The 14,205-nt window shown below is 36.7% G+C and overlaps 1 protein-coding gene across 1 annotated transcript in view; it reads left to right on the top strand.

The window, feature by feature from the left end:
* Positions 1-12,059: 12,059 nt before the first annotated feature.
* The window catches only part of LOC140237271 (uncharacterized), a 42,356-nt gene continuing 40,210 nt past the window's right edge, over positions 12,060-14,205 (top strand). The window contains exon 1 of the mRNA XM_072317215.1: positions 12,060-12,147. Within this exon, the coding sequence (XP_072173316.1) occupies positions 12,060-12,147 (88 nt within the window). The remainder of the gene's footprint in view (positions 12,148-14,205) is intronic.

The raw sequence follows: 14,205 nt of genomic DNA, 5'->3' as shown, positions 1-14,205 counted from the left end.
AGTTCCTACATCACACGAGTCGCACAAATCATTACACTTTTGAGTTCAGTTCTCGCGTAAATTCCCCGTTCGCACAGTACTAGTCGGCTAACTTCAGTTCTAGATTGTGCATCTTGCGTTCGACAAGATCTCTCGCGAAGAGTGATTTTTTTTTTGAGTGACGACTTGAAAGTCGGCGTCAATATTGATACTTCTCGATTACTGATTGCGTTCAAATATAAGAGAATACTTTGAAATATGCTATTAAGTATATCCTGTAATTTTGGTGCGATTTGGTTTAGTGAAATTTGAGATATCTACATGGATAGAACAGAACACAAGCGCCGCCTGCTAGCTAACTTAGGCCTAAGCGTCGTCTGCTACTCGATACGAATTAACGCACGCGTATGCAAGCACTTGTAATCAGTAATAGTGAGAGCACCTGTGACATCATAACATCCGGGCTTGTCAGCTCATTAGCATAATACTCACCTAAAAAGTTCCATTTTTAACATTAAATTACATTATGAAATTTTGATTCTGTTTGCACCGCTGGGTCTTTTAGAATTAAAAGAACAACATATAAAAAAATTAAAAACCGGTAAAATGCCCTTTTAAAGGTGCTCTATCGCATTTTCGCCACACTACGTCCAAGTTCTCTAGCTATGAACAGCTATTTAAATGACAGCATTGTCAAAGTAATTTCTGCTATGCGGATTATCCATAGATGGGTGATTGCAGTGTTTGTGCATACTATGGCATATCCCGTTGATTGGCATACATGTGTTTTTAATTACATTTTTGACCACATTTGAGTACTGAACTGAAATGTGTATAACACTACAGGGTTGTTGTTGTTCGGTTGTTGTTGTTGTTCATTTTCCATCTGTGAAGATGGCTGGATAGCCCATATTCAGCTACACTAAGCTGGTCTTCCATGGGGTTCAGTTGGATGTGGGGTGGGGACCACTTCACCGGGTTAGACACCCTGCTCTTTGCGATGAATGAATGAAGTGGGATCTTTTACGTGCATGAGCTGCGACTCTCTCATACACGGGACCTCCATTTTATGTCCTATCCGAGGGACAGAGTGTTTTGCCTCTTGCTAGAGGGGACGGTATGTTTACACACAACATTGCTCAGTCCAGACTCGGGTTCGAACCCGGGCCGCGTGATCGTGAGGCAGACGCGCTACTGACTGAGCCAACTCACCGCCCTGTGATTCAATGCAGGTTTACTTGTACTTTTAGTGGCCTTCAATCTGCTATGTACCAGCACACATTGTGTACGTTGATTGAAAAGAAGCAAATTCAACACACAGCTACATTGTACATTAGATGAAATGGCCTCAGTTTTTAACCCTGTTTTCACTGTCTTTGGCAATGTATCTTGCATTGTACTTCAAGCATCTCCAGATCTGATAACTTTGAGTCTTGCCAAAAGAGGTAGGCTACCGTACTAGTTGAGCAATGTTGGCACCAAGCTGCTTGGTCTTACAGGGAGGAAATTATGTGATTTTGTCCGTTCAGATTTCTGTTTGTTAGCATGAAAACAACACTTAACCCGTTTTCGAGTCCCCTGAAACATGACACAATCTCTGGAGGTTGTGCTATGTTCACACCAGACGATGGGGACTCTAAACGTATGCAGCAGAAAGCATCTAGCACGAGTCTGGAGTCTCCATATCATACTGCTTGTTATATGTTTGTTGTGATTGATTCACAGCCCAAATGAGCTGTTTTGATTTGATTGTAATCATTTGATTAGATTTGATTCATTTTCTGTGTGACAGTGCTTTACAATTCCATCAATTCAATTTCAGCAATGTTATCAAAATGCGCACAGTATGATTGTTTTGCACAACTTCAACCATTTTCATCACACTTTTTCAACATCTTTGATATAATTTCATGGGTTTAATACTTATATATTTGCTCAAAATAATTTCCTGAATGCATAACACGTCCCCAAGAGAAATGCATAAAAAGAAGCCATCATATTATTGCAGCACATCCCCTCCATATCATTAGGCAGAGGAATGCCTACATACTGGTAATGAGTCTGTACGTGATAAGCATATTATATGACAAATATCACAGTGGAGTGTTTCCAAGAATCACAGAATAGGGACTGAGGTATGAGAGGGATTTTGAATTACCTTGAGTATGCGGCAGCACTTGGATAATGTTACCATGTACAGTATAGCCTTTGTCAGGGGCCCTCTTACTGTTGCACAGTAATGATCACAAGAGGAGAAAGCAGAGGATTATGGCATAAAAGTAGTCAAAGACCATATTCACATGTGCAGAGAGTGCATTTTTAAACCCTGCAAATGTAGCAATTGAAGATTCAGTACATCATGTCAGAATGGCTCCCTGGGAGATATAGCAATATTGCTCTCATTTCAACAATTTTCTAAATGATGTATGTAATAACTGACTGCATGTTTATTTGTCTTTTGTAAGTTATATTTATTTGAAAGACTATTAAGACTTTAATTACCAAGAGAATTGTGTATTACAGAAGTATTACCTCCACCAAGGGAGGAGGTTATGTTTTCGTTACCGTTGGTTTGTTCGTTAGTTAGTTCGTTAGTTCATTTGTCCGTGTGCAAAATAACTCAAAAAGTAGTGAATGGATTTGGATGGAACTTGCAGGAAAGGTTTAGAATGACACGAGTAACAAACGATTAACTTTTGGTTGTGATCTAATAATTTTGGGGGAATTTATGAAGGATTTTTGATATTGTGTAGGTAGGTTCATTGAATTTGGGAGTTCAGGCTGCACGTATTTGAGGTTTGCATGCGCGCACTAAAGTGCGTGCTCTAGTTTCTGCTAGGGCAAGGCGCGCCGTGCAACTGTGTTTATAACGTAACAAAGGCTTCTATATTGGGAAATCGGGAGACTTTCAGCACACAATGCTATATTAGTAAGTATGGGTGGAAATCACTGATATCTCTATGGAAGAACAAGATCAGTGAAGGAAATGAGCTGCATGCTTGGCGGAGATCTGCGCTCTCAGAGTGCTTTTCTAGCTCTGACATACTTTTATTGACCTTTGACTTCTTTCCAATTATGTAATTACATATTCTATATGAAAGCCCCGAAAAAAATTGTACAGCATAAAACTATTGTAAAAAAAAAAAAGAGAGAAAGGATGGGGGGGGGGGGTTCAGTGACTAATGGGTTTCAATAATGAGTGATGATTCTAGAGAATGCATTCTTAGAATCATTGTGCTAATGATGCATTTTGGCCGCATGTACTGCAACTGAAATCTCGGAGGGAAATTTAAAGTCGCACGATCCTAACCACTAATGGTACGTTATTATGTAACTCCTCCGAACGAACGAAATTTGTGCATGCAATTGCGCAGTGCCAGACTGCAGTGCTATCCATAAACATGTGGGACAATTCACATGCAGCCGCTGAGACACGTGTGCGTGTGTGTGTGTACGCATCATACTCAAATATTGTGACTGCGAGCTGCGGTGATTGGAGGAGAGAGGCCAGAAGACGAGTGGCTCTTTTGGTCTCTCTTCATGCGCATGCGCACTGTGAGTGTGCGTCCATTCGGAAGCTCGTGAGGCTCGGACAGCCATTTTGGGTCGGGTGATTTTGAGACCAGTGTGTGTTCGCTGACCCATTGAGCCGGCGCTATTCTCATGCGGTGTCACGACATTTGGTAGAGAATGGGGGAGGCAGCGTGTTGCGTTCCATCTCCTTGCTGCACAAACCACTCGCCAGGATTGTAAGGCTTTAAAGGGACTGCACAGTAGGCTACTGGTTGAGGTGGGGATTCATGTTTTGAACATTCCTAAGTGAGATAATGAGAAACCTCTTATGAAATATGACAGAGCATGTAATGTTAAGAAGGATTCAACATTTATTAGATGAAAATTGGTTTTCAAATGGCTGAGATATCCAAAAAAAATGATGATAATGAAAGGCGGCAGGCCACACCTTTTATTAGGATCTCTTTGTTTCACCTTGTTTTTGGATATCTCAGCCATTTCCAAACCGATTTTCGTCAAATAAACTTTTGATACCCCTTAGAATTGCATGCTCTTTGACATCTCATAGAGTGGTTTCTGAATATCTCACAAAACGTTAAAAGTTAAATCCTCACCTCGACCAGAACTGTACACACCCTTTAAATTGTGCAATTCAAATGATGGTTCGGAGGGTTTGTTTGTTTGTTTGTTTTTGTGTTTTTGCTTTTTGTTGTTTTTTGTTGTTTTTTCTGGTGACGATTCTCTTGAGTGATGGAATAAAACAGTCACGTGTACCAACTGACCTCAACATTTTGATTTGGGGATGCAGCTTACTGTGACCTTTCAACTACATAGGAAAAACATTCGCCTCAACTGCACGCACTTCATAAAGTTTTACTGTATCTCGAGTGCTGAATTCGAATTTGGATGATGCACCTTTTGCATTCTTAAGGATTCTAAGATATTCAAGATGGCTGCCAAAAATTGAAATCCCGCATATTTCCTTTGAGATGATGTGAAAAAGATTTTAAATATTTGATTGGCTTCCCCTATTTTAGGGGTGCTCACTCTGAATCTTGATGAAGCAACTCTTTTATCCTGATGTTTTTGAGATGTTCAATATGGCCACCAAAAATGTACATTTTGAAATAGGTATTTCCTTATAAAATGTAAATGAACTGGAAAGAATATGATGGCTTTACCCAATTTTGAGTGTGCTGAATCCAAATCTGGCTGATACAAGTCTTGCATCATTGAGGTTATTGAGATATTCCAGATGGCAGCCCAAATAAATGTATGATAAAAATCTTGAATATACATATCTAAAAAATTTCAAAGATTCAAAAGTTGCATCAACCAGATTCAGATTCAGCACCCTTGAAATAGGAAAGGCCTCATTTTTGTATTGATTTAATTCATCATTTATATTGGAAATGCCTAAATTAGAATTTCAACTTTTTGCAGCCATCTTGGATGTGAAAATATCCTCATTGATAGAAAAGTTGCCTCATCCAGATTTGAATTCAGCATCTTGGAAATTGGGTAAACCAATCAATTTATTTTCAGTTTTGTATGATTTATACAGAAATATTCAACATTAAAATTTCAATTTTTGCTGGCCATTCTGGATATCTCAAAACCCTGAGGAAAAAAAGTTGCTATATCCATATTCAGATTCAACACCCTTGAAATAGGTAAAAACCATCATTTTTTTTTAAATAAAAAAATACATAAATACATGAATTTAAAGGACAAGTTCACCTTCATAGACATGTGGGTTTTAGTGAATGCAGCAATATTAGTAGAACACATCAGTGAGAGTTTGAGTAGAATCGGACAATCCGTTCAAAAGTTATGAATTTTTTAAGTGTCTGCTCAGTCACGGCTGGATGAGAAGACTGCTATAGTTAGTGATGTCACATGTGTACAATGATATAAAGAAAATATAAAGAAAATTCAACATATTTTCACTTTTCTCACATAACTAAAGAGCACTCGACCTCTCTCTTTCAGAAGGCAGGGTGAATAATATTGCCCTTAACATACATCAGTAACAAGTTGATGAAATGTGCACTTTTTTCAAAAAGCAAAGTTTTGTGAAATTCTCTTTTTATTTTCCTTATATCGTTGTATGCATGTGACATCATACACTGTAGTAGTCTTTTCATCCAGCAGTGATTGCGCAGATGCTTTAAAAATATATAACTTTGAAACGGATTGTCAGATTTTCTCCAAATTTTTACTGATGTGTTCTACTAATATTTTTGCATTCACTCATTCAACATGTATATAAAAGTGAACTTGTCCTTTGATTTTTTGGCTGCCATCTTGAATATCTTAGAATTCTCAAGACTGCAAAAATGGCATAACCCGTATTCACATTTAGCACACTTGAAGTACGGTAAAACTTCATTTTAGTGTCAAACGTTTCACCATTTATAAGGAAATATATAGGAATTTCAGATTTTGGTGGCCATTGTGGCTGCCATTTTGAACTCTCTAAACCCTCAAGGATGCAAGAGTTTCATCATCCAGATTCGAATTCAGCACCCTCGAAATAGGGTAAAACCATCAAAAACATTGAATGGACAATTTACAAGGTTAGGCCCAAACTCTGACTTCTGCGCCCAGACTAACAGTGAAGTCAGAGACTACTCAATGACATACATATTTACTCCTGCTACTACTAGTGGATCATGCTGAACAGTTAAAAGAGAAATTCATATTCACTGCTTGTATGTTGTCGCAAGCTCTGTTCAAGAGGGATGGATGGATACACATATTTAAAGAAGATACACCTCCTCTTCTCACTCTGAAATGCAAATGCAGAATTTGTGTTAAGCCTTCCTCGGTTGTGTGTATGGACAATGATTCTAATAGCGTAATTATAATTCAGCATTGCTTGGCTATAGTGTGAAAATGGGGAAAGCCATCAGCGGGAGCCAGTAGAGCCAATTTAGACCTTGTGCTGATGTGCTCTGGTTCAACTCCCCAAGGTGCATAATTATATCAGTAATGATATCACCCATCACCTTTCTCCCTGGATACAGGTACTGTAACCCAACTTGTTTGGCATGTTAGTCTTGTGTTTGAAGTGGGAATGTCACCTTCCTCAGCCTCAACTTTGACATTAATATTCAAACCAATGTGTGGACGATCACTAGAACTTGTCTTCCCCACCCCCAAAGAAAGCAGATCCTAGTCGAAGTGTGGTTTTATATGCAGTCCCCCCCCCCATAATAATAATTTGATAATAATGATGATAATAATAACTACACACATTGTAATAAACAAAGAAAGATCTCCAGTGTCTATGACTGTCTCCAAAACCCAGGGTCCAATGTGAATTAATGCACTCCCTTGGAAAGGACGGGCTTCACGTCTTCTAAATTTTTGTTTTGTTGTTGATCAGTAAATTTAATGAATTGTGATGAATTATAAATTTGTAATGACGTATGTGTTTATTGTATTGTGAGTATCGTATTATGCTTGTATGATTGTGTATATTGAAAATTGTATTTATTACGTGTACATGTACATGAATCTACGTATGTATGTATGTATGTAATATGTAATCTACGTATGTATGTATGTATGTATGTATGTATGCAGATATTCCTATGTGTACACCCATATTCCAACATGAAGAATTTCCTATATGGACAATAAAATGAATCTGAATCTGAATCTGAATCTGAATCTGAATTAATGCAAGGCAGGTCGCCAGTTCTAGGCTCACGTGAGATTTTCGGTATGAGGGCCTTTTAAGAAGACTAGGGTACACTTGGTGGAGCCGTGGGTTCATGACATCTATTCCAAAAACTGGAGAGGCTACTCATGATAAATGATGGTATCCATGTATCAACAGTACCTCTCTAGGTTTTTTATGGGTCTCAAGGGCATTTTCCTGACTCAATCCTGCCTGGTTAATGGCAGAAATGTAGAATGTCTATCACCAAAATGTCTTTGCATAAGAAGGTAATTAAATCATATGCTCCAGCTCTCAAATCATAGCAAAAGTTGGTACAGTGAGCATTTCAATTCAGTATTTTATATGCCTGTCTCATATAAGAATAGAATATAATAAGAATAAGAATAGAAATATATTAGAATAGAATACATCGATCCCAAGGCACAGCTGTAGCAGAGATTCATAGAAATAGAGGGATTGATAATAACAAACAATATACTGTGGAAGTATCGAGTTGTAAGTCAAATTGTCATGTACAGCAGATGAGGGGTGCCATGTACAGTGTATTTGCATGCAGGTGTGCAGTGGCGGGTCCAGGGAGGACCGCACTGGGCGCCCCCTCCCCTTTATTTTTTGTAAAAACAAAAGAACTAAAAAGGAAAAATGGGGGAGGGATGCATGCGCTTATGGTGCACCGTTTGACCAATAATGCCGATAAACACTATTTATCGCCGAAAAAACAGTGTTTATCGGCGATAAACAGTGTTGGTGATAAACAGTGTTTATCAGCATTATTGGTCGAACGCTTCCCTTTGATTTTGTAAAGGCGCCCCCTCTTTACAGAATTCCTGGATCCGCCCCTGGGTGTATGTTTGTGTGTCCTCGTGTGTGACTGAATATGATAAGAAAATTTTACAAAATTTATGATTAACAAGCATGTGTATGTGATTGTTAGTGCATGAAATTTGACTGAAGTATAGTATACTAACATGGTCGTACATGATCATCCTACTGCTGAGTCAAATTTCTATTTAAATGACAGTGATAATCATATCCAGATTTCAAAGTGAAATAAGTGAAATACAACTCTATTCTCATTTACAAATTTTTAGACAATATGTCTTTCCCTGTATACACAATTACAAATTTAAATGCATTATAATTAACCAGTGGAACAAAATTGAATAATGGAATATCTGAAATAAATGCTTGTTGCAAATTGGAATAACACTTGAAGATGAAATATACCACCAAAAAAAAAAAAGAGATGGAATTAGGAGAGAAAATGAAAATACTAATGGGTGTGAATAATCATGAAAACTCCTTAATGTGTAGAATTTGCATATGCTCATAGAAAGATTTTAAAAAAAAATTATCTTACTGTGAAAACATATGCTTGAATAACAAAATCAACTGTGTAACACTTTGCCCCTCATAGAACTTATCCTTAACATTAAGGATTACCATCTAAACATAGCTTCTTTGTTTTGAAATATGGGGACTACACTGTATTTGACAGACATCTAATGGAGAAAGAGTGTAAAAATAATCTATGCAGTATACATTGAACAACTTCATTAAGTGGTGCAAGACTAAGTCTTTAGAGCTGAACACGACAAAAAAAAAAAAAATAACAAAATGATTATTGACTTCAGAAAGCATAAACCCGTGGAACCAAGCAGTTGCCCAATGAAGATTAATGGTGAGATTACTGAGATAGTAGACACAATGAAAATAAAAATGAAGATACGAATGAGAACCTTACAATATACAAAAGGAAGGTTGGCAGGGATGACATTATTTAAAATTTAATTAAAGGCATAATTTACCATTTGCAGATGAAAGCATTAGTGCTTTAAAACAGTTCTAAAATGTGAGTTAGGGATAGAAACAACCACTGTAAAAATATGAATCCGTATAATCGATGTTAAGTGTTGTTAAATACACGAAATGTGAACAATAGTTATAATAAAAATGTTTCCAGACTAAACCGTATACAGTTACGGTTTATTGAGAAAAACTCTGATATTTCCTTATATTTTAGGTTTTATTGCAAATATTTCATATGGTAGGTTGTTTTATGATACAACAGACCTACACATATGCATCAAATGTGATATCTTGAACATTTTTGAAATCACTGCTCCCAAAGGTAAACTGGACCTTTAATTTCATGTTGAGTGCTCTAAGACTTCTACAAAGGTATTAGAAGTGTCCAATGTATAGTTTTCTTCGTGCATGCAGGAATACCCAAAATTACTAAAGCCTTGCATTCCATCAATAATGTTTACTACACATTCCCACTTTGTTAACAAAAATGACTTAGTTTTTTTTTTTTTTTTCAAAGTTTTCTGGTAATGTTTTCCTTGATAGTAAACAAAAACTACGTGAGATTGCACTTTCAGTTCATGTTTTTCTTGTATCAAACATTTGACACAGCCATAGAATATGGAAATTTGATGAATACTTTCCTTTGCACTTTAGTGAAAGGGATAAGTGCTTGGCCACTTACTTTGCGGTGTTACATTATCTTGTTTACAAGATATATGTAGTACTTTGCAACTGCATTAACTTTCCACTGTCAGTATCCAGGGTAGTTTTTTCCTTTGCCATAAACAATCACATCTCTCTCCCTTTCAGAAACTAGATAAAAATGACACTGCAAATTCTCAGACCGGATTCGAAGGTAATTTGATAGAATCATGATCATATACATTTCTGCTACGCACCATGTTATGCAGTGGCGGGTCCAGGGGGAGGGCACCAGGTGTGTGCCCCCTTTTATTTTTTATTTTTTTAAACAGAAGAAATAAAAAGAAAAAATGAGGGGGCGCATATGCCCCCTTTTATCTTGTAATGGTGCCCCATCTTTGTGGAATTCCTGGATTCGCCCCTGTTATGTGACACGATGTCATGAGGATTGAGTGTAGCTGCTGAAGGAGGCCTATATAGTCTCATCCACATTTTTTTTTTCTTTTTAATGATTTAAAAAAAAAATATTGAGATGTAGTTTCATTTATGAAGATGCTTCAAGTATTCTGAGTGTATTTTGGGTAGTGTTCATGAATATACGTATACATTTCAACCCATGCCTTCCAGGAACCTGGTATGCCAGGTTCCCCTAACATCAGCTCATAGATTGGAACTAGTATACCAGGTTCCTGAATTTGATACCAGAATGTCTCCTTCACGGACTCAATTCATGTTTGTATAATAATAGTAATAATAATAATAATAATAATAATAATAATAATAATAATAATAATAATAATAATAATAATAATAATAATAATAATAATAATAATAATAATAATGATAATAATAATAATAATAATAATAATAATAATAATAATAATAATAATAATAATAATAGTAATAATGATAACAACAACTTCTTATAGGGCATTTCAAACATGATAATAATTTCAATTGGCTTTACAAACAAATTATACCATAATACAAAATATATCAACAAAAATTGCAATTTATCAAACACAGTATATTACTCTACAATAACTATTTCTCATACTTACATAAATGGTCAGAGTTGCCAATACATCTGACATAATTACATTGATAACTTCAAATTCAACAAACATATGCTATTTTGTATCTATAGATAAGTTTTGAGTTTTTGTTTGAAATTGTATCAGCATCCGACTTCTCAGTGGGTTTGGCACAGAATTCCATAAAGTAGGTGCTGAAGTGGAAAAAATATTGTACTAGAAAGATTACAGTTTCTGCCGTCAATATGTTCTTTTTCTGACTCACAATTATGTGTATTTTTGTGTAATTTACTGCATACCTTTTGTGACATAGGAGCGTGCTAGTTTTGCTGCAAAACTCATATGAAGTCATACATAGCTATCAAGGATGAGGTCACATAGATTTTGACTTTTGCTTACCCCATTCAAGTTCCCTTTATGTCCAGCAAAAGATTTTGCAAGCCCAGCGCACACTGTATGAATTTCACTGATCATTCTCTATCCCATACTTGCCAACTAGTAAGATTTTATCAGATTCAGTAAGATTTTTTACATTAAATATAGCAAAATCAGATTTTCTGTCAGAGAAATCAGATTTTTAAAAAGTATTCAGATATACCTTTCATGTGTATTTTCTGAAGATTTGACCGAAAGTAAGATTTTTAACTTCAGTTTGCATAGAAAATAAGATTTTTGCAATCCATGAGTAAGATATTTCATCTTGAAATGTTGGCAGGTATGCTATCCATACCTCACATAAAAAAAGGGTCTTCACTGCAACTTTCTGGTGCAAAGTTATTGAGTACGAGTGATTATTGGTTTTTGATCTTGGTCAAATGTGGAATAAAAGAACTAAAAGGCAATCAGTGAGGATGAATAACAAATTACTGACAGGCACGGCAAAATAAATGGGCATTTTCAAGTTAAAATGCATGCAGCCTTGCTCTAATGCCCATTTGGGCACGTTGAGAGGACAAACTTTTGTTGCTGTTGTTTTGAAATGTCCTTTGGTTATATTGTGAATGGTTATTGCTGACTATTATTTTTTTTTAACTATTAAATGATGATCATATTGTGATTATCAATTATTGTTATTGTTATTGTTATTATTCCACACAGGAAAATGGGTGAATGATGCTGACCTCTCTTGGTTTGCTCCTTGATAATACTTGCTGACTACTGCTAGTCACCTGGACCTAGTCACCTGTCCAGGTGACTAGCAGTAGTCAGCAAGTATTATCAAGGAGGCTCATTTTGTGCCCTACACTATTGTTCACATACCGGTAATCATCTTTCAGTGTATGTTTTTTTTCTCTCCTGCAGCCATCAAAATGGTGTGGGGAAGATATGGACTCTGCCCTCGTCGCATCACCAGTGGCTGGCTGGCCAGTTGGCATCTCCACCGGTCAAGAATGACTTCAAAGAGAAGTACGACCCCTCTCACCTTGCTCATCCTCCTTGCCGTAGCAGTCTGCGGTGATGCCAAAGCTACGGTTACAAGTAAGCATCACTGAAATTGTGTGGCATGATCGTGGGGTTGCATGATTGTGTAGAATAACCGGTGAAATTAGTTGACTTTTATCTTCAACAATAATTCAAGTCACTCACACACAAAGCGTCAGTAAGCAAATGTCATTTATTTACCCCGATCGTGGGCTTAGTATGTGACTTTCAAAAGACATTCTGATCCATAGAGCTCAAACCTGTGATCTCTGTGTTGTGAAAGTCATGGGTGCCAATCTGTTACTTCTTTGTGGGACATTTTGCACTGTTCTGTGGGGGGGGGGGGGGGGGGGGTTGGCAAAATGCTGTAAAAAAAATAGTCTTTTCTCAATAGTGACCGTGCATCACAAAATGAACAAAAAGTCACACACACTGATTTTGCGTGAGGACTGAAAATAAGTGAAATGGGACAACCTAGCCGTTCTTGACTTTTTCATATTTTCTGAAAGAGCAAGTCTTCTTTTACATTATGCTAAGGTTTGGGATCATAAAACGGGCAGGAAAGTGTATTTTTTTAGTTCGATCTCAAAAATTTTTGGTAGAATAGTGTGATTAGGTTTGTCTTTTGAGTCCCCTTTTCATTTCTGAAAAACCTTGTACACACTCTTCACTTTTAACTCTAATAACTTTTGAAAGGATAATGCTACTGCTATGAAAGTAGGTATTAATTATGGACAGAATGTGTTAATAAGACATGCTCAATTTCAATTTAATCTGATAATCCCTTCATTGTTGTTACTCCTGTGGTTTACTTCCTGTTTTTTGTCCCATTCATCGCACAGCCAACACGGCTTGGTAAAGATTAAGTGCTTGAACAGTCACTGTACTTCAGAGCCTCTTTTCTCAGCTCACTTTTGCCGAGTTTGTGCTTTCTTTGTAATATTTAGACACGTTAAGAGAGTCCATTTGATTTGAGTTATACATCATTTTAAAGCTTAAAGTCTGCTCTTTCAGAATATGGTCTTAACTAAAATTTCATGTTTGGCGACTTTTTGTTTGTTTTGTGGTGTAGGGTCACAACTTGTCTTACTAGTCTTTGACAGGAATAGTGAAAATGGTGTTTTTTCCCACTAAACTTACGTCTTTTCAGCCCTCTGAATATAGCATTGCTTATACTCTGCTTTTCAAATAAAAAGTAGCCATAATCATTCTGTGGGATGGTGTCATTCAATAACTTTGCTCCTATTTCATCAGTTGGCTTTTCATATACATCTATATTTCACTTAGATTAGTCGGCCAAAGTTTCATTAAAATTGTAGTGAAGTGCTTTCCTAGGAATTAGCAACTTTGGTGCGAATACCACAAAAGTGCAACAAAGTTCAGTGTAATAAAGTTTTTATGTTTTGGTTCGTCTTTTCAGCCTTCAGAATATAGCATTGCTACTCTGCTTCTCAAATAAAAAGTAGCCATAATCATTCTGTGGGATGGTGTCATTCAATAACTTTGCTCCTATTTCATCAGTTGGCTTTTCATATACATCTATATTTCACTCAGATTAGTCGGCCAAAGTTTCATTAAAATTGTAGTGAAGTGCGTTCCTGGGAATTAGCAACTTTGGTGCGAATACCACAAAAGTGCAACAAAGTTCAGTGTAATAAAGTTGTTATGTTTTGGTTCATTTTTTCATCGTAAAAAGCAAAACCATAGCCCACATTTTCCTACAATTGCCTTTGAAAAGAATCTGGGTAACTAAATTCAGGGAAATAATTGATAAGAGTTTTACTTCCTCATGTTGAGGAGTGGTACTAAGTATTATGTTGAACTGCATACAGTAGGGTGGCATAATGTTGGTGATTATGTGGGGGTGCTATCAATTTCTACTTTACATTGTACCCATAGCCATCAGTGTGAGTGTGGAGAGTGGGCCCTGTTGCATAAAACCCTTACCGCTGGACTTACCGCTCCTTTCTAGCGGTAAGTCTTCAAATTAGCGGTAAATTTTAGAATCCTTGATGCTGATTGGCTGTGAGGCCTAATTTTGACGGTAGTTACCATTGAAATTCAACGGTAAGTTTTATGCAACGGGCCTTACAGGGCTGCCAACACTGGAAACTA

This window comes from Diadema setosum, chromosome 13 (genome assembly GCF_964275005.1).
Source record: "Diadema setosum chromosome 13, eeDiaSeto1, whole genome shotgun sequence".
NCBI classification, from domain to species: Eukaryota; Metazoa; Echinodermata; class Echinoidea; order Diadematoida; family Diadematidae; genus Diadema; species Diadema setosum.
Note: the sequence above shows the minus strand (reverse complement) of the source record. Positions and strands in the feature narration are given on the sequence as shown.